This window comes from Lynx rufus, unplaced genomic scaffold (genome assembly GCF_022079265.1).
Source record: "Lynx rufus isolate CCGP_SWC_20201006 ecotype Redwood Valley unplaced genomic scaffold, mLynRuf1.p SCAF_4, whole genome shotgun sequence".
NCBI lineage: Eukaryota > Metazoa > Chordata > Mammalia > Carnivora > Felidae > Lynx > Lynx rufus.
Window position 1 is genome coordinate 126,463,943 of NW_025814856.1, and position 19,329 is coordinate 126,483,271.

General features: G+C 37.3%; 1 protein-coding gene across 1 annotated transcript in view; it reads right to left on the reverse strand.

Moving 5' to 3' along the window:
• TBX20 (T-box transcription factor 20) overlaps nucleotides 1-19,329 on the reverse strand; it is a 56,301-nt gene that overhangs the window by 24,896 nt on the left and 12,076 nt on the right. The window contains exons 5-6 of the mRNA XM_047094672.1: nucleotides 17,827-17,985; nucleotides 7,649-7,725 (exon numbers count right to left, since the gene is read on the reverse strand). Of these exons, the coding sequence (XP_046950628.1) occupies nucleotides 7,649-7,725; nucleotides 17,827-17,985 (236 nt within the window). The remainder of the gene's footprint in view (nucleotides 1-7,648; nucleotides 7,726-17,826; nucleotides 17,986-19,329) is intronic.

Here is a 19,329-nt window from a genome sequence, read left to right on the forward strand (position 1 = left end):
CCAACCGGGGGGTGGAGAAAGAATGGCCAATGGAGTAGAATAAAAACCAGAAGAGTGAGAGGTCTTAGAAGCCAAGAGGAAAGTAGGAGAGAATGAACAAGTGTCAAACCTGACTGACAGGACAAGGAAGACGATGACTGAGACTGTCTGTTGGATTTAGTGATGGAGAGGTCACTGGTGACCTGGACAGGGTGGACTGGTGGAGAAGAGGGGGAAAGCCTGAAAGGCAGGGTAGGAAAGACAAAGGGAAGAGAATAGACACAACTCGTAAGGAGCTTTATTATAAGGAGCAGGAAATTGAAAACATCAGTAATTCAAGAGACAAATGGGATCTAGAGATGATTGTCAAATGTCAGGATACTTGATGATGCAAGAAAGAGGGAGTATATTGCTATAGTGACAAAGATTTTTAAAAACTAAAAGGCAAATAAAAGAAAGCAAAAACTTAAAAAGTACAGCAATGTAAGAATAGGCATAGTAGAATCCAAGACAAAAAGCATTAAATGGGATAGAAATTAATATATATTTCTGATAAACTATGGAACTTAACTAGTTAAACAAGTCTTCCCCATAAGAGTACTTCAAGACTATAAAACTTCCTTGCATTTTTAAACTGATCCAGACTCAAAAGGAACATATTTCAATTCATTTGAACAAACTAGCAGAAACCTGATACCAAAAACTGACAGAAAAGGGAAGAAGAAACAAAGTTAAATCTCTGTTACAAAAATTGATAAAATGTCTTAAAGAAAATAGGAGTAAATTAAATCCAGCAACGGATTACAAGAAAACCAGATAAAATCCAGACAGGATTTATTCCAGAAATAAACTGATAGCTCCACATAGACAACAGGACTATAATTATTCATATTATTATTTAAAAGTAGAAAAATAGGGGTGACTGGGTGGCTCAGTCAGTTAAGCATCCGACTTCAGCTCAAGTCATGATCTCACAGTCCACGAGTTCAAGCCCCGCGTTGAGCTCTGTGCTGACAGCTCAGAGCCTGGAGCCTGCTTCAGATTCTGTGTCTCCCTCTCTCTCTGCCCCTCCCCTGCTGATGCTCTGTCTCTCTCTGTCTCAAAAATAAATAAGAACATTAAAAAAATTTTTTCAAGTAGAAAAATAATTAAAATTGTCTCAGATGTTAAAAGATTATTAAATGTAAATTCATTTAATATTCAGGATAACAAAAAATTATTTAGCATAGAAAGGCATTGCCTCAACATGATAAAGAATAGCCATCTGAAACCCACTGCCAATGAAAACCATATATGATGATCAAACATTTGAGGCATTGCTAAACAAGTCAAGAACAAGAGAATAATGCCAACTACAATCATTACTTTTCAATAGGGTCTTGGAAATTTTAGTCAGTGTAGTAAAACAAGGAAAAGACATTTTTAAAAGTATAGCTATAAGAAAGAAAAAAGATAAAATTATCATTTTTTTGCAAATTATACAGCAATCTGAGTAGAAAACTCAAGAGACTAAAAGGAAAAATTATTAAAACTCTTTTTTTAAGTTTCATCAAAATGGCAGTATGCCCAACACGGATAGGAATCGATAGCTTTTTACAGGCTATACTAGGTAGATTCTAATTAAAAATTCTACTTTCAAAAGCAAGCTCTCTCTTCCCAAAAATCTCTCTGGTGCAGTGCCATCCAGTACAAAGGTAGTGTGAGCCATATATGTAGTTTTAAATAGTCTAGTTGTCACATTAAAAAAAAATAGGCGAAATTAATTTTAATATGTTTAATATGTCCAAAGTATCATTTTTAAAAGTTTATTTTGAAAGAGAGAGAGAGAACAAGCACAAGCAGGGGAAGGGAAGAAGAGAGAAACAGAGAGAGAGAGAGAGAGAAAAAATCCCAAGCAGTCTCCAAGCTATCAGCATGGAGCCCAACATGGGGCTTGAACTCACAAACTGTGAGATCATGACCTGAGCCAAAATCAAGAGTCAGATGCTTAACTGACTGAGCCACCCAGGCACCCCCAAAATATTATTTTAACACATAACAATATTTTAAAACAACTTTTGAGATATTTTCATTCTTTTTTCAAGGAGCCTTCAACATCATGGGGTTTGTTTGTTTGTTTGTTTGTTCTGACAGCACATCTCAATGGGAATAGCCACATTTCAAGTCCTCACTTGACGTCACCTATGGTGACCATCAATGGTCAAGCCATCTATGGCCAAGGGCCATTGGTGAAATAGGACAGTGTAGCTCTAGTAGACTTAGCTGTGTGCCTAAGAAAATTTGGGGCCTAAGAAAATATGGTTGGGACTTACAAACTTGAAAATCTCAAAACTTCTAAGGAACATAAAAAGACATTTTAGTAAAAGGACAAACATATGACATATGCCCAGAAGGAAGTCCCAATACTGTAAAGATACCAATTTTCTCCTCCAACTTATTATATAAATGGAACATAAGCCCGGTCAAATTTCCAATGACTTTTTTGGGGGAAGATCTGACAAAATGATTCCAAAGACTGGAAGCATAAATGTCAAAGAATAGCAAGAAAATTTGAAAATAACAAGTAAAAACGTTTGGAGTTTGTCATATCAGATATCTAAGTATCAGTTTTTATATATTTTATCAATTTATAAACATTAAAACAATGCAATACTGGAAGTTTGATAAAGAGACTATAAAAACTACTACAGGTAAGAATTTAATATATGATAGGGGGAATTATAAATAAGTGGGAAAGGAATATGTTAGTAAATACATGTATTGGAACCACTTATAAAAAATGTACAGTACACATGTCTATTTTATATATTACACCAAAATAAATACTGCATGACTTTTTAAGTGAAAAAATAGAAAGCCGTAAGGTGACAGAAGTCTGTAGTTGAACATTTACATATTTATATAATTCTGAAGTAGGGGGCCTCTTAATAGAAATCATAAAGTAAAAGAAAAACAGAGTGGTGATAAAATACTCTATTTATCAAAAACATTTAAAAAGCTAATTTCAAACTGGTAAAATGGGTCCAGTATACATAAACAATAAAAATACTAATACATACTAAATATTATATATAAAATACTAAAAATACAATTACATAAGTAGCTTGTATAGATCAGTAAGAGAAAAAATGAACAATACAAAAGAAAAAAGAGAGGGTTAATGACAAACAGGCCAACTTACAAAAGAAAGGACAAATTTTCACCTATCAAATTGGCAAAGATGAAAAGACAGTGATTATGTTTGACAAAGGTACAAGAAATGGGCACTCTTGACCATGACATGGACAATCATTCTTGAGGGAAATTTGGCAGTATGTATGAAAAGCGTTAAAAACACGTGTATCTTTCCCTTTTTCTGAGGTACCTAAACTAAGCCAATTCACAGAGACAGAAAGTAGAACAGATATTACCAGGGGCTGAGGGAGGACCAATGGGGAGCTACTAGTGAATGAGTACAGACTTTCTGTTTGGGATGATGGAAACATTCTGGAAATGTATAATGGTGATGGTTGCACAACACTGTGAATATACGTAATGCCACTGAATTCTATACTCAAAAATGATTAAAATGGCAAACTTTAGGTTGCAATGTTACCACAATTTTTAAAAGTTTTTCCATTGCATGACTATAAACATTCATTAAACCATTTTTCTATTATTGAATATTTAGGTTTTTCCCAAATTTTTAACAATTAAAAATATGATTAAAACTTAGACCCAGTATTTTCATTTGTTAGGATTTATCCTATGATAATAATGAAGAATATGGGTAAAGATATGTATTTTCTTCCTGGCCCTGTTTATAATAATAAAAAGTGGGAAATGTAAGTAACCAATATATAGGATTGGTCAAATAAATGATCATACACAGTGGAAAATTAGGCAGCTATTGAAAAGTATACTACAGACAAACATCTATTGATATTAAGGGGAAATGATTAAAAACAGTATGTATGTAAACTTTAAAGGAAGTAAATGCATAGGAAAGTACCTGGAAGAATATATAAATTTTTGTTAGCAGTATTACCAATGAGTGAATGGGATTTGTTACATATTTATGCTTTTTTTTCTTGTTAGTATTTTTCTGCAATGAGCATGAACTCTCTTTGGAAAAAAAAACTAATAAAAGAAACTTAATTTTGAAGAAATCAATTAGTAACCCTCCCAGTTATTTTTCCTTTCTCAGAGGTAACACTGTGCTTTCACTTACTGTACAAAGTGCCCCCCCCAAAGAAAACATCAGCTTGACAGATTGTTTATTATTATCTGACAGACCAGCAGGTATTTCTTTCCCTGAACTAAATAACTATGAATGTGGTTATATGAAGAAATCCCTAGGGCACCTGGGTGGCTCAGTTGGTTAAGTATCCAACTTCTACTCAGGTCATGATCTCACGGCTTATGAGTTCGAGCCCCACGTCAAGCTCTATGCTGACAGCTCAGGGGCTCCAGGCTTTGGATTCTGTGTCTCCCTCTCTCTCTGCTCCTCCTCTGCTCACGCTCAGTCTCTCTCTCTCTCAAAAATAAATACACATTTAAAAAATAAAAAAATAAGAAATCCCTTTGGCCTTTGGTTTGCTTCTAAGCTGTGCAAAGTATCCAATGAAAATACTTTCTACTTTTGCTAATGAGGTGGGTTTCCTTTTAGAAATGAGGGAGATGCTGTCACTGAGGAGTAACACTACATGTGAAGCATGTTAGACATTCAAGTATCTGACCGGAACCTAGTAAAATGAGAGCAAGAAAACAGTAATGCCTTATACAGTATCCCAAAAGCATATGCAACCGTAGAAGAAATAATATTATAATAGAGGTATAAAGCAAACAGATCCAGTCCCAAAGGCGTTTTTGTTTGGGTGTCCCATATAGTAGTTGTAAATCTAGAACAGGAAACTTAAAATAATTAAGATCACGTATTTATAACATCATATTCAATTAGGTTAGAAAAGTGCAATTTCTGTCATCATGTCATAAAAAGATGTGTTTTTCTCTCAGATCTCTTATAAAGAAAAGTCTCCTCTATTGTTACAGATAGGGCTGTTTTCAATCAGTTACAAGGAGCAATTCAATTACTAGATGGTTTAGTGCAGTAACTGACTCCAGACTAATTTAATTTCTTTAGGTCTCTAAAGATCAATTGATCTGATTTGACCCATCCCCAAAGGCTGTTTAGGGAAAATTCAGACTTAAATACCTGGAAATGAAATCCAAAACCTTGGCCAATTTCACACTAGTTAGGTCATCTTGCAAACTTTCAGCTGGTCACAGAAGATGCTCTTTTTGCTCTCAGACCATTGAAAGCTACTCAGCTTCACGTTCATGTGACTGCTCCCCACATCAGGATGCTTATTCAATAAGTGGAAAATGTGCCTGCATGTATTATTAAATCTGCTGTTCTAAAGGGCAGTCAGTCTGGGGACTCACATCTCGTGAGCGCACGTGCAACTAAGAGGCTATTTTTACTCTAGGAGTAGTTTATTAAGACTACTAAAGTACACTTAGATGGGGCAAAAAAATAATAATATAATTATTTCATATTTTTATATTTATAAGGTATTTCATAAATGTTATCTTACTTGGTTCTCATAACAAACCTCTGAAGTGAGCAGGGTTATTGTTCCCATAGGAAACAGACTCAGAGGCTAGGAGACTTCTCCAGGATCACTGTGCCAGTAAAAGGCAGAGCTGGGAGTCTAACTGATGAGTTTGTCCCCCAGTATATTATACCCATCCTTTGATTTGAGACAGAAGATAGGGCACACACTACAAAAACACACCACTACGGCCCCACTGAGCCACTGTCTTTATTCTTACCTGCTACCTGACTTAAACAGACAAGTTCCCTTATGATTCCACCTGTACACATCTCCTTTGCATCAGTGCCTCTGGCGTTCCAGAAACAAATGAAAAAGGTCACGCTTGAATGAGAGCAGCCTTTGCAAATGGACTCATTTGTCACTCACACTGCTGATGCTACAGTCTCACTGACTTCAGTCTCAAGGCCTATCTGCCTGCCTTTGTCCCACCTAATTAGAGAGCTACCCACTTGGAGTCTCTCTGCAGTTTGCAATGGATTTTCTTTTCTTTTAAAAAAAATTTTTTTAATGTTTATTTATTTTTGACAGGGAGAGAGAGAGAGAGAGAGCAAGAGCGAGCGAGCATGAGTGGGGGAGGGGCAGAGAGAGAGGGAGACACAGAATCCGAAGCAGGCTCCAGGCTCGGAGCTGTCAGCACAGAGCCCAACGCAGGGCTTGAACTCACGGACCGCGAGATCATGACCTGAGCCGAAGTCGGACGCTTAACTGACTGAGCCACCCAGGCACCCATGCAATGGATTTTCAACCACAAGCTCAATTTTCTTTCCTTGATCTCAGCACCCACAGCCACTTGTCAAGCTCCCCAACCACTTAATGTCTCTCTTTTACTCAAATCCCATAGCACCTGCCCCACTTTCAGCCTATCCTGCTGGCTTCTCCACCTCCCCACTGAGTCTCTATATCTGTTTCTCCAACTCAAAACCACCCACCCCCCATGCTCTGCCACTTGGGAAGGCTGAGGGAAGGATCAGAAAGATGTTGTTAAAATGTGTAATTAGTTCTTCATCTGCAATTGCCAGGACAGGTTGGAAAGAAGTGCGGAGGTCAGGAGACGTGACCATGTGGTAGGTAACACAGGGTGTGACAGAAACGTGTAGCAATTAGTAGGGAAATCGCACAAAGATTTGGAGCTAAATTAAACCTAAGGGCTGGTGGTGAGGGTACACCACCTGTCAAAGACTTCAGGCCACATGAAAGAATAAGTTCAGAAGATAAAAAAGGCCTAAAGATCTAATGTGTAACATGGTGACTAGAGTTGATAACACTTTTTGTATAATTGAAATCTGCAAAGAGAGGAGAACTTAAATGTTCTCACACACACACACACACACACACAAAAAGAAGTACAGAAAGTTACATAGTAGGTGTAAGAGTTACAAATAATCAGGTTGAAAAATCTTCTCCCTATGAAAAACACACATTTTTTTGACATTCCTATGGGCAAGCTATGGATCTCATTATAGTCATTACTCATCACATAGATGGCCTCGCAATGTGTGAACCATTTCAATTAAGTAAAAAGTGAAGTTACAGGCACACAATTGTCACTTGTCTTCTTAAAGGTCCTGAGATCTGATGTCTCTCCTACAACATAGACGCAGTCTACACCATAGGTAAAATATGTGCCTTGAATTAAATTAGATCTCCTTGCTTCGACATTCCAAACTACTCATATTCTTCATGCTAGCAAATATGTCCACTTCAGAAGGCAAAGGCTATCAAAATTCCATTTCTCTACAGATTGCCACTCAAGACATGAAGCTTAGTATCATCAAAAGGATTGAGTCGTTGATAATGAAGAAACCCTATTTTTTACAGTTGAGTAAATGTCCCAACCAAAAAAAACCACTTCCTTGGAAATAGCACAGAGCAGATGCAGACATAGCAGCTGTCAAAGCTTAAGCAGCTGCATATCTAAGGGTTTATAGGTGGAAGGGGAAGTGGGGTGGCGAATCGGAGACTATCTACAGCAAGGTTATGGTTCTTTGGCGTTGAAAGGAGTATGTTCCTACAAACTCACTCTTTTTTTTTATCTTATCTGGACAAAAAAGTAAACAGAAAATTCTCATTACCTCTCAATGTCAGTGAGCCTGGAGGAGTCCCGGAATCCTTTGGCAAAAGGGTTGCTATCTATTTTCAGCTTGGTTATCTGGAAAGGAATGAATGGGCAACAAGACAGTATCATTTCCGAGGTTTGAGTTTGTTCATTTTCCATGCCACCCCAAGAAAACTTAACGTCTCTCAGGACCGTGGGAAGGGTGGAAAGTGACAGAGAAGTTCGCAGGAGGGATGGATCACAGCCGAGTGGGACAGCTGATCAGGGAAGGCCTCAGAGAGGAGGGATTTGGAGACTGGCTGGTCCTGGAGAACAAGCTGAAGGTCAACATATAGAGACAAATGGTGGGGGTGGAGCTTTGTGAACACTGTGGCTGCACTGTGAAGTATTGAAGAGGGCAGTGAGTGAGGGAGCTGTCTAGGCCAGCACTGGTGGGTGATGGGGAATAGAAACAAGAATGTTGCCTCATGCTGAGTTGGCAGCATCATTTGTGAATCCTATAGGCACATACATATACCACAATGGATGCAAAGATAAAATGGCCAATAATAGCTTCATGTTCAATACTAGATTGAAATCCATGACATAAATACATGATATAAAGCTTTCAGAGTATAATTTACCCCTGCTCCCCTTTCCATCTGACCAAATTAGAATCAGTCTTTTGTTATCCTCCCGTACAATGCTATTTATAGACTCCGTGCTTACACAGGAAAAAAAAATTCCCTAATAAGAATCATAGTCTGAAGTCCTGAGTACCTACAATGTCCTAGTCATAATTCCCACAGTATTAATATTAATGTAAAAAGATCCATTAAATCATATGTACTTGTCCATCTAAAGAAATAGACATCAGGTTAAGAAGCAAAAAAATTAAAGAAACACCTATTAAAAGATACCTGACTTGTAAAATTCATGATTAGAGCCAAAAAGAACCCAGGAGGACCAGGACACGGCTAATAGATACCTGAATTAGAACCACAGACACCTTTAAACAGAGTCATAGGCCATTGGTATCAAAACAAGAACCCATGTAAATCTTTAGAGAGAAATGCACAAAACAATCTTAACCTGAAGAAAAAGTTACAATTGAGACACATCCTCCTCCTAAGCACTAAACAACAATCAAAATAACCTGAAATACTCTTATGCCAAAATGCAACTATTCCTCTGATCAGAGTGTAGCCGCTGTTCATTTTAAGTAACACCTAAAGAATTGCTTTTTTTTCATTACAGAAGAAAGGCATTTTTTTCCATTTTGAGTTTTCTAAATATGAACTAACCAATGTACAAGCTGCAAAGAAGCTGTTTGCCTCACGTAAACTAGAACTTCCTGCGCTATCCTATTCAGAGACTGCATTACTCTGCCGTGAACGCTGGCAGGATATAAGATTGATCGCTGGATACTATTAAGTCTTAAGAGTACTCGACAATATCTCACAAATGTTCATTTTTAGCCTTTTCACTCTAGTGCAGCCAAAAAAAAATTACTAATTTCCTTTTCAGCTTAGTTAATGGACATTGGTAAATAAGGAAGGAAATAAGAAAACTGTTCTTAGTGAATAACAACAGCTAATTTAAGTTTGCATATAAAGAAATAGCCAGGACCTCTGAGGTTGCCTGGTTGATGGCCACCCAGGGTTCATACAGAACCTTCTCTACCTCTCCACCACCACTTCCATAGCCATGGATTTCTCAAGGGTCAAGTCTGTGTCAGTCCTTCTTTCAGAGTAGGATTTAGGTTTGGGCTTTTGTTTGTTTATTTTATTTTTGTTTGGGGGGGGCAAGTGAGCAAAGGGCAGAGAGAGAAAGAGAGGAGAGAGAGAATCTCACAAGGGGCAGGGAGAGAGAAAGAGAGAGAGGGCGAAGTGGGGCTCACCCTGAAGTGGGGCTCGAGCTCACCCAATGCAGGGCTGGAACGCACAAACCATGAGATCGTGACCTGAGCTGAAGTCGGATGCTTAACCGACTGAATGACCCAGATGCCCCAGGATTTAATTTTGAAGGTCAATTTTCAGGATGAAGGAGAAATTTTTTATTTGTTTGAAATAAACTGTAAACATCCTCTAAAGCACAAGCAACTCCTATGTTCTAAAAACACCAACAAGAGTTTTAAATCCTCAGATAGGAGCTATGTCTCTTTCTACTGAATAATTGTAAGTTAAAACACTTTCTATTTCCAAAGTGCCTTATAGTTCATGAAAATGCTTTCACAATCATTCATCAGCACGTCTTTAACGAGGACCGATTACCTATCCTGTACTATGCTAAATGTTGGATCGTGCAAAACTGAAGAACACATGGTCCCTGCCCTAACGGAGCTTAAAATTCCAAGGCACAAAGCAGAGGGATACATAGCTTCCCAGAACAGACGGTGACTTACAGGCCACTAAAGATGGTGGCACCATAGTCACTGAAGTGCTAGTGATGTTAAGGGTGAACCAAACCCAGATGAAAATTTCAAACCAAAACTGTGAGGTAGGACAGTAAAGGCTTCCTTCAGGCTCAAGTCCTATAACCTAATGAATAAATTTTTAAAGTGAATAAAGTTTTACGGAGACAATGGCAGATATCTGATGGAAAAGCTAATTTTGAAAGAAGTTCTTTAACAACCATTCCAAATGTGACTACCAAGCTTTGTTTGAGTCTTCACAAACTAATAGAAAGTATGATCTATCTGGCATAATGATTAAAACGCTGTTGATCTGCTTTGTCCCTGTAAAGGATTTTAAAAATTATATTCGCTCTTCTTCATTATTTTCAAAAGGTAAAGACTAGTGGCTCAGAACGTGATGACTGTCGTAGAGAATAAATACTCTCAGCATGTGTGTGTTGTTCGAGTGATACGTCACCATATCTCATATTACTGCCATGACTCTGAAGAAGTGAATCACATTCAACAGGTGTTCAGATTTCTTTGGGATTTTCTTTCAGTATTAGAATTTTATTTTATTTTATTTTATTTTATTTTATTTTATTTTATTTTATTTTATTTTAATTTTATTTTAATGTTTATTTATTTTTGAGAGAGAGAGCACGAGGAGGGGAGGGGCAGAGAGAGAAGGGGACAGAGGATCCAAAGCAGGTTCTGTGTGGATAGCCTGATGCGGGGCTCAAACTCAAGAACCGTGAGATCATGACCTGAGCTGAAGTCATAAGCTTAACCAACTGAGCCACCCAGGCACCCCAAAATTTTCTAGTTCCAACATCTTTTCACTCCCTCTTTCATAATCCCCAGGAAGATCAATGGTAGCTTTTTCTCTTCACATTTTGATAGGATTTCAAAAGTACAGGAAAGATTCAAGAATAGTACAAGGCACTCCCATACACCTAGATTTACCAATTGGTTATAGCAACGATTCGACTTTAGTGTGCTAATTAGAAAAGGAGCTCAAGACAATAACCAGCTATTTACTTTTCTCTATAGACCATTTTATCGAATTTCAGGGAAAATAACTGCTCTTGGAAGTCAGAAGGAAAAAAGCTGAATCGATGTCTAATTACTAAAATTGTATGGGGGCCCTGGATTACCACTACAATCCTGAACAGGTTTTATTAACACCTGATTAGCAGCACAAGGACTAGGAGTTAAATTTCCTAATGCATCCACCGTGTCCACAGCAGGTATCACTGGTCTCTGAGTTTGCTGGGGTGTTAACAATAAGACCCCAGAAATGTCTGTTGAAGTTTGCTTCAAGAACAAGCAATCAGAAATACGATTTCATCTTTTTGCCAGTGATGGGCTAGCAAAACCCTTCTTGGATTGACACAAATAGCATTTCATTTTGTTTTCTAATTTTAAAATAAAATAATTTTTAAATAGCAAGATTTTAGCATTCTAGGTAATCATGCATTTTTAAAAGGTCACGCATAGATTTTATTCCATGGATATTCCAATAAAAACTAGTAGTTACATCGAAAGACATTTATTTCTGAAGATAGAGTTGTATACCCCTTTGTGAAATTTGTGATAACTGAAAAAGTTATACCATCCAAGAACTGATTAGAGAAAGGACTTGAGTTACAGACGGTGATCTAAGCTGGACATTCATTTCATTTGTTCTCTTAACACAGAATCCCTGCCACAACATGCAACACTGTTGAACAATATCATCTGTGTCGAGGGTAATACTACAAAAGGGTCCCAAAATAGTGATCAAACATAATACATTAGAAATAAAATGAAACTACAGGTATAGTTTATAGTTCAAAAACAAATTTTAAAAGCAGCAACGTTTTTCATTTTGTGAGGAAAAGCATCAAAGGGCAGGCTTCCTGCGGTCTGGTGGGTGCCTGCATTTATGCAAATCGCTGACTACTTCAGGCCAGAATACACTGCTGTTTCTTCACCTGTTATCTTAATAGAATACATTTCTTTTTTTGTAAGTAGGATTCTTGCCCAGTGCAGAGCCCATTACGTGGCTTGAACTCATGACCCTGAGATCAAAACCTGAGCTGAGATCAAGGGTTGAACGCTTACCCGAATGAGTCCCTCGGATACCCCAAACATAATGCATATCTTAACCAAGAAAAATTCACTCTTTTAACATCTCCTTTATCTATAGATAATAAATGTATGCAGAACTGAAGAGCAGATTTTGACACAGACAGCTGCACCAAGGAGAAGGGGACCTTTCCCAGTGGTTACTACTCCATGTGATATCACTGGACTCTGAATCCAGCTGGCCCTCAGAGACCATTTCTCCAACTATCAGGAAAAGATCTGTCCAAAGGCATTTTAAAAATGAAACCTGACCTACACTTCAACTCCACAGCAATGGTCTGCCTGCTCAAAAACAATGTATGACCTTTAAATCTTAAATTATAAAATAGTTTGTTGAAAGTGTAATGTATTTAGGTTTTATCTAATAACGTAAGGAAATGCAATCATTTCCTCACGAAAACTAGAGGAAAAAAAAAAAACAACAAAAAATGTCCCATTTTCATTACTTACAAATAAAACTACCAGCCACAATACAGGAGAAGCTTTTTCACAAATTCTGTTGAAAACTGATTTCACTTTTAATAGATATAAAAGTAACAGTGCTATCTAAAGAGATACAAAGGTGAGCCTCAGTGTGAACTTCTAAATCTCTCTCTTCTTTCTATTCTTCGTGCACAAAAAATTCTAATACTTATCCTAAGTACATGTTTATTTCCTATATATTTACTTTATTGTATATCTGCTGTAGGGAAATAGTACACAAGCATGGGATAGCTGTGAAAATGCAGTAGATGTGGGGAGGCTTGAGAAAGAATCAAGGATAACTTTAGAAAATTGCTTAAGACTAAGGAAAACATTAACCCCCACACTGATTTATTCATCCCACATGTGTTTATTGAACACATGAATTTTGATTGGTCTTGTGAGGTTTATGAACCATTTACAAAACTGGCTTATTAGTATACCAAATTAAAATCTTCCACTATTACCTGAATTTCAAATATATACATGGCATGGGAATTATGGTTTAGCAGTACATGTAGAGAAATAAACTCAGACACAGCAGGATCTATTGAAAAAATTAGTTCTGAATTTAATCACTTCTATTAAAGGTTATTTAGCAATGAAGTGATATACTAATCACATTAATATTTATACTTAATAATGCAGTGAATGATAGCTAGGAACTGGTGAATGGATTTTAAGCCCACTTATAATCTCAATTAGAAATAAACATTTGCAAGATGAAAAACTAGTGTCAGGATGTGTGTTTATTAGTATCTTAGTCTATTTCAATGAATTTTACAAATTCATTGTCCAAACCTTAACACTGTCAATGGTCATTTCCTTGGGCTTGCAATGCCAACAAAAAGGAGAACCTCAGTTTTTTTCATCTACAAAATGGGTCTCATGGGGTCTTCTCCAGGAGACGAGTGTCAGAATTAAATGAGATACTGAGAAAAAAAGAGATTTTTTTTAATTTAAATTAAAACTAATAAACCCAAACCATGAACTGTAGTTGGATCCTAGTTCAGAGGGGGTAAATGAAAAATTATAAATTTTTATAACAAATTATAAATTTGTTGGTCCATCCTGGAAATTTTAGTATGAACTGAATTTTACAAGATATTAAGGAATAATTCTTATTAATTTTCTCAGCTGTGATAAAGATACTGTGCTTACAAAAATAATATTCTTATTGTCAGTATATACTTGTAGAAGTATTTACAGGGAAAGTATCATGACGTATTCAACTTAGTTTCAAATGATTGAAGGGAGGAGGAAAGTACATACAGAGAAACAGGGCAGGCGAGGTCCAGCAAATTTAGCAAAATGTTAAGTGCTGAATCTGGGTGCAGAATACATGAGGTTCATTTTGCCATTTATTTAACTTTTGGATATTTGGGGGTTTTTTAGTCTTTTTTTTAATTAACATACAGTATAATATTAGTTTCAAGTGTATGATATAGTAATTCAACATTTCCATACAATACCCGGGGCTCACCACAGCAAGTGCACTCCTTAAGCCCCATCACCCATTTAACTCAGATCCTGACCCACCTCCCCTCAGGTAACCACCCAGTTTGTTCTCTATAATTAAGAATCAATGTTTTGGGGTGCCTGAGTGGCTCAGTTGGTTGGGCGTCCGACTTCAGCTCAGGTCATGATCTCACACTCCATGGGTTCGAGCCCCATGTCGGGCTCTATGCTGACAACTCAGAGCCTGGAGCCTGCTTCAGATTCTGTGTGTCCCTCTCTCTCTCTGCCCTTACCCCTGCTCATGTTCTCTCTCTGTCTCAAAAATCAATAAAAACATTAAACAAATTTTTTTTAATAAAAAAAAAAGAATCTGTTTCTTGGTTGGTCTCTCTTGGTTTTTGTTGTTTCTTAAATTCCATACATGAGTGGAATAGTATGGTATTTGTCTTTGACTGACTTCTTTCACTTAGCATAGTAGTCTCTAGTTCCATCCATGTCATTACAAATGGCAAAGTTTCATTCTTTTCATTCTTTTTATTCCATTTTATACATATATATTCATCGACTGATGAATGGGTAAAGAATGTATATGTGTATATATAGATATACACACACATATAACATCTTCTTTATCCATTCATTAGTCAATGGACACTTGGGCTGTTTCCATTAATATGGCTATTGTAGACAATGCTGCTATAAACATCGGGGTGCATGTACCCTTTGAATTAGTATTTTTGTATTCTTTGGGTAAACATCACTGTTGAGTATTTGAAAATTTTTCTAAATAGGAAGTTCAGTGGAAAACAATTAAATGAGAGAGTGTCATTAAAGTGTCTGGCTCCTATTAGCTGCTAGTTTAGGATGATTACTATGCCACTACACTAGCTGCTCTACAGAGTGAACAGTGCCCTGCATGCAGCAGGTAAGTAGTGAGAACTTCCTGAAAAGAAATTTAAAAAATTAACATAATGAGTTGAAATCCTCTCAAAAGGATGTCTCCGAGTCCATGAGGGTCACAAGCTGAGAGGAGATAAAGTTCTGCTTTCTTGGGGACACCAGGCACCTAAAGCTTAGAGGTTAAGAACACTGACCTTTGAGTCTAACCCCTTGGATTTAAATCTGTGGTGGGAGCAGTAAGGTCACCTTGGATGAATTATTTAATCCCACGTCTCAATTTTCCCAGCTGTAAATGTAACATAAAAATAGTTTGTTCCTATTTCATAATATCCTTGTGAAGATTAACTAGGACAATGCACTTTAAGTGGTGCCCTGCACATAGTAAGTACCCAAATACTAGTTATTATTATAATTATGTAGGTAAAACCTCCTATCCCATTGTACCATGATCTGAGAGGTGCTACCAGTATTTATGCAGGATTGCTCCTTCACCTACTAAACTGAATCTATGGTGTTATTCTTAGAAACTTCCCTTCAATTTTCTTCAGTTTGTAAATTTCACTAAAAGCCCACAATTTACCTATTCTTGCTTTGGTTTTCTTTACAGAGAATTCTGATAAAAGCAATGAAGTTTTCACATGACAAGTCTCTGATTCTCAAACATCAATGGGTTTCTTGTAGTAGTACAAATCTAATGTTTTATAGTACAAATGCTACAAATTCAATGTGTGTAAAATGAATGTTTCAGGAATGTTTTCCAAATCTATGATATCCGTATTACATGTGTCCTCAAATAAAACCTAGTATCATTGGTGTCAGTGTTTCAGATTCTCAGAGAAACAGTACTAAAAGTTGTAGACCTCCGTAGGCGTCATTCTATACCCAACTCTTTAGCTTGGGCATTCTCTGAAAGTATCTACTCTCGTGTTGTTACCTTTAAGAGATAACCAATCCTGCTTCAAATTCTATGTCTCCCTCTCTCTCTGCTTCTCCCCCGCTCATGCTCTGTCTCTCTCTCCTTCAAAAATAAATAAAAAGATTTAAAAAAATTAGAAAAAAGGGGAGCCTGGGTGGCTCAGTTGGTTAAGCATCTGACTTCGGCTCAGGTCATGATCTCACAGTTCGTGAGTTCAAGCCCCACACTGGGCTCTGTGCTGACAGCTTAGAGCATGGAGCCTGCTTCAAATTCTATGTCTCCCTCTCTCTCTGCTTCTCCCCCGCTTATGTTCTCTCTCTCCTTGTAAAACAAATAAAAACATTAAAAAAAAATTTAAAAAGGGGCGCCTGGGTGGCTCAGTCGGTTAAAGCGTCTGACTTCGGCTCAGGTCATGCCACTAATGTGTTAAAATCCCAAAGGTGACAGATCCTCTTTGCACACTCCAGAGACAGTCCAATAGTAACCACATGCCTTATTTATAGAGTGCCTTACCATTTCCAAGGCATGTTTACACACAGTACCTCATTTGATCCTCACAGCAATGGTCAAGATGTTCTGGGTAGTTCTTAGCCCCAGTTTACAGGTAAGGAAAATGGCAGTCACAGTGGTGAAGTGATGTCTACTCCAAGTCACAGAGAAATTATAGGTGCTTATGTCTTACAGACACACATCCACTCCTGCCTTTTGCTCACATCCCTTCTCTGGGCTCCCATTTCCTCATTTGTGTAGGGCTCCCCGGGCTCCCAGCTCTTTCCTGAGAGACTTAATACCATACCTCCTCTGGCTGACCATCCCACTCTGGACTCTGAGCCATCTACCAGGCACACCTTACAAATACTCATTCACTCAGCACCCAAAATATAACAACATCAAAACAAGGGGAAAGCAATAGTCCTGGTTATCTTGAAACTAATCAAATAAAAGCAAGATACAAAGACCTCAGAGAGGCCACAAACAACCAAATTTGTCAAGTAAAGTTAATGAGTTCCTTTTAGAACAAAAGGAATTCTACTTTTGGTCCTTTGTGACTGTGGAAAAGTTTCTTATCCTCTCTTAGCTTCAGCTTCCTCACTACAGAATGTTCCTATTACCCCCAGCCTTCAAAGTTATGTTGACCAAAAAAGAAGAAAATATACGGGAATGTATCTAACAGTACCTAGCCCTTAGTTAAGACTTTGATAATTACTTATTGAGTTGGACTAAACCTTATAGATGAAGAAATACATAAGCTTGAAATGTGACATATACCAAAGAGTAAAAGGTATAAAACTCAATATTATAAATTAGATGTCTTGATGTTAATTAAATATATACTGTTTACATGCTCCAGTTTATTATCTAAAGAGATCATTCTACTAGAATTACCTTAAATTACACTAAATAAGCTTCACAAAATGTCTAAAATATCAGTAGTTTGGATAGTTGGCTGGAATATGTGTGTTAGTTTAGCAAAAAAACTGAACCTCTAAATTTTATGAAGAAATAGCTATATAGGTATGATATATATATATATATCATGAGGTATGATATATATATATATCATGAGGCTATATATATATATATATATATATATATATATAATGATATATATATATCTCATGAGGCTTTACCAGAAGGAGAAAAAGGAAGCAGGTGATTTTCTCAAGAACAAAATTTGAGAAGGCAGATAGGGCAGGTTTAGCGGGGGAGAGTGGGCAGTGAACAACCTGACCAAGAGTATAAAGATTCTAGACAAGATGGTATAATACAGACCATCATAACTTTGAGCCATGGTCACTCAACACGCTTAGAGGTCCTGGGGCTGATACTCCATAGCATTCACCAAAGTCAACTTCGATATTGAGTTCTGGGATTTCATTTCTCTCCACGAAAATGAAAGCAGCTCCTAAATCTTTACCTCATTTAGGAAATAAATGGTGAATGCCAAACTCACCAGTTGGTTCTGGTAGGCAGTGACTGCTGTGAAAACGGTCTCTGGAAAGATGAACGTTCTGAATTCTTCAGACTTCAGATTGAGCAACGAGGCTGTGTGGTCTTTCTTCTTAATGATGTGCACCCGCGGCTGGTACTTGTGCATGGAGTTCAAAATTATCTACAACAAAGAGATGGGAAGTACTGAATATTAAGTATTTATATTGCAAAACAGGCCAAATTGCAATGAGGCAAAGAAAGAACCATAAAATCTACAGTTTTGAATTTAAGTTTTAAGAGTAGAAGCCACCTTTTCCACTTTTTTTTTTTTAATGTTGATTTATTTTTGAGAGACAGAGACAGAGCATGAGCAGGGGAGGGGCAGAGAGAGAGGGAGACACAGAATTGGAAGCAGGCTCCAGGCTCTGAGCTGTCAGCACAGAACCTGACACGGGGCTTGGACCCACGAACCCTGAGATCATGACCTGAGTCAAAGTCAGATGCTTAACTGACTGAGGCACCCAGACAACCCCACCGTTTCCATTCTTAAGGCAAATCATTTTCACAGGATGCTGCAGAAACATAGTTGTGAAATCACATTTTACCAAAACAAGTGTAAATAATACAAGTTGCTTCAAGGGTCCTTTCTAAACTGATGGGGGGAAAATCATCTGAAGGATAAGTTTATTTGTTTTTTTTTTTTTAATCAAGTCTTTCAAATATATTTTGTTAGTCTGGTTAGACTGAGGATGTATGTCTAAATTTTCTAAAGTAAGAACTTATATATTCCAGGAGGACAGATTGTTATTTATGGTAGTAGAGGGGAATAAAAAGAATTAAGAAAGGCTGTGTGACATTAGATCTTAGAGTGCAGAAACTGTTACTTTCTAGGTCCTTCATCTTGGGCCAAGTGATCTCGCCTCTCCAACTTTGTTTTCTCAAATACAAAAACTTATTAATCTCACAAGGTTGTGGTGAGGATAAGATGATGTTAACTCTCATAAGTTGCACAGCAAATAGGAAGTGTTCAGTAAACCTTAGTAGTCGTAGTAGTATTTCTGACAATTTTGTTGATTCCTGACTCACTGTTATGAACCAAATATGAATGACAGTGATGACCATCTTCTGTTTTATAGCTAGTAAAAGTTGCCCAATACTTAGAAATCATAAGTCTACCTTGATTAACAAGGCAGTATTTCTCACGAATGTTTTAAACAAAATATAATGATTTGCCATTATGAAATCCGAGCAACAAAATTCACTTTCATATATAAAGGATTTTCTACATCTTCCCCACTGCCGCTCAGACAGCTACCTAAATCTGCAAAATTGGGCATGTCCTTCCTAGGATAACAGTGCTCACACTGTATGCCCTTCACCCCAAGGGCCTAGCAGAGAGCCTGACTTTCCTGGGCGGCATGTGATAAATAGTGTGGCAGGAGTGTGGTCAATGGCAGTGTTGATGCATCTTCTAGACTAACATGGGTGTGGTAGATGAGTATTTTTGCTGGTTTACTTTAGCAGA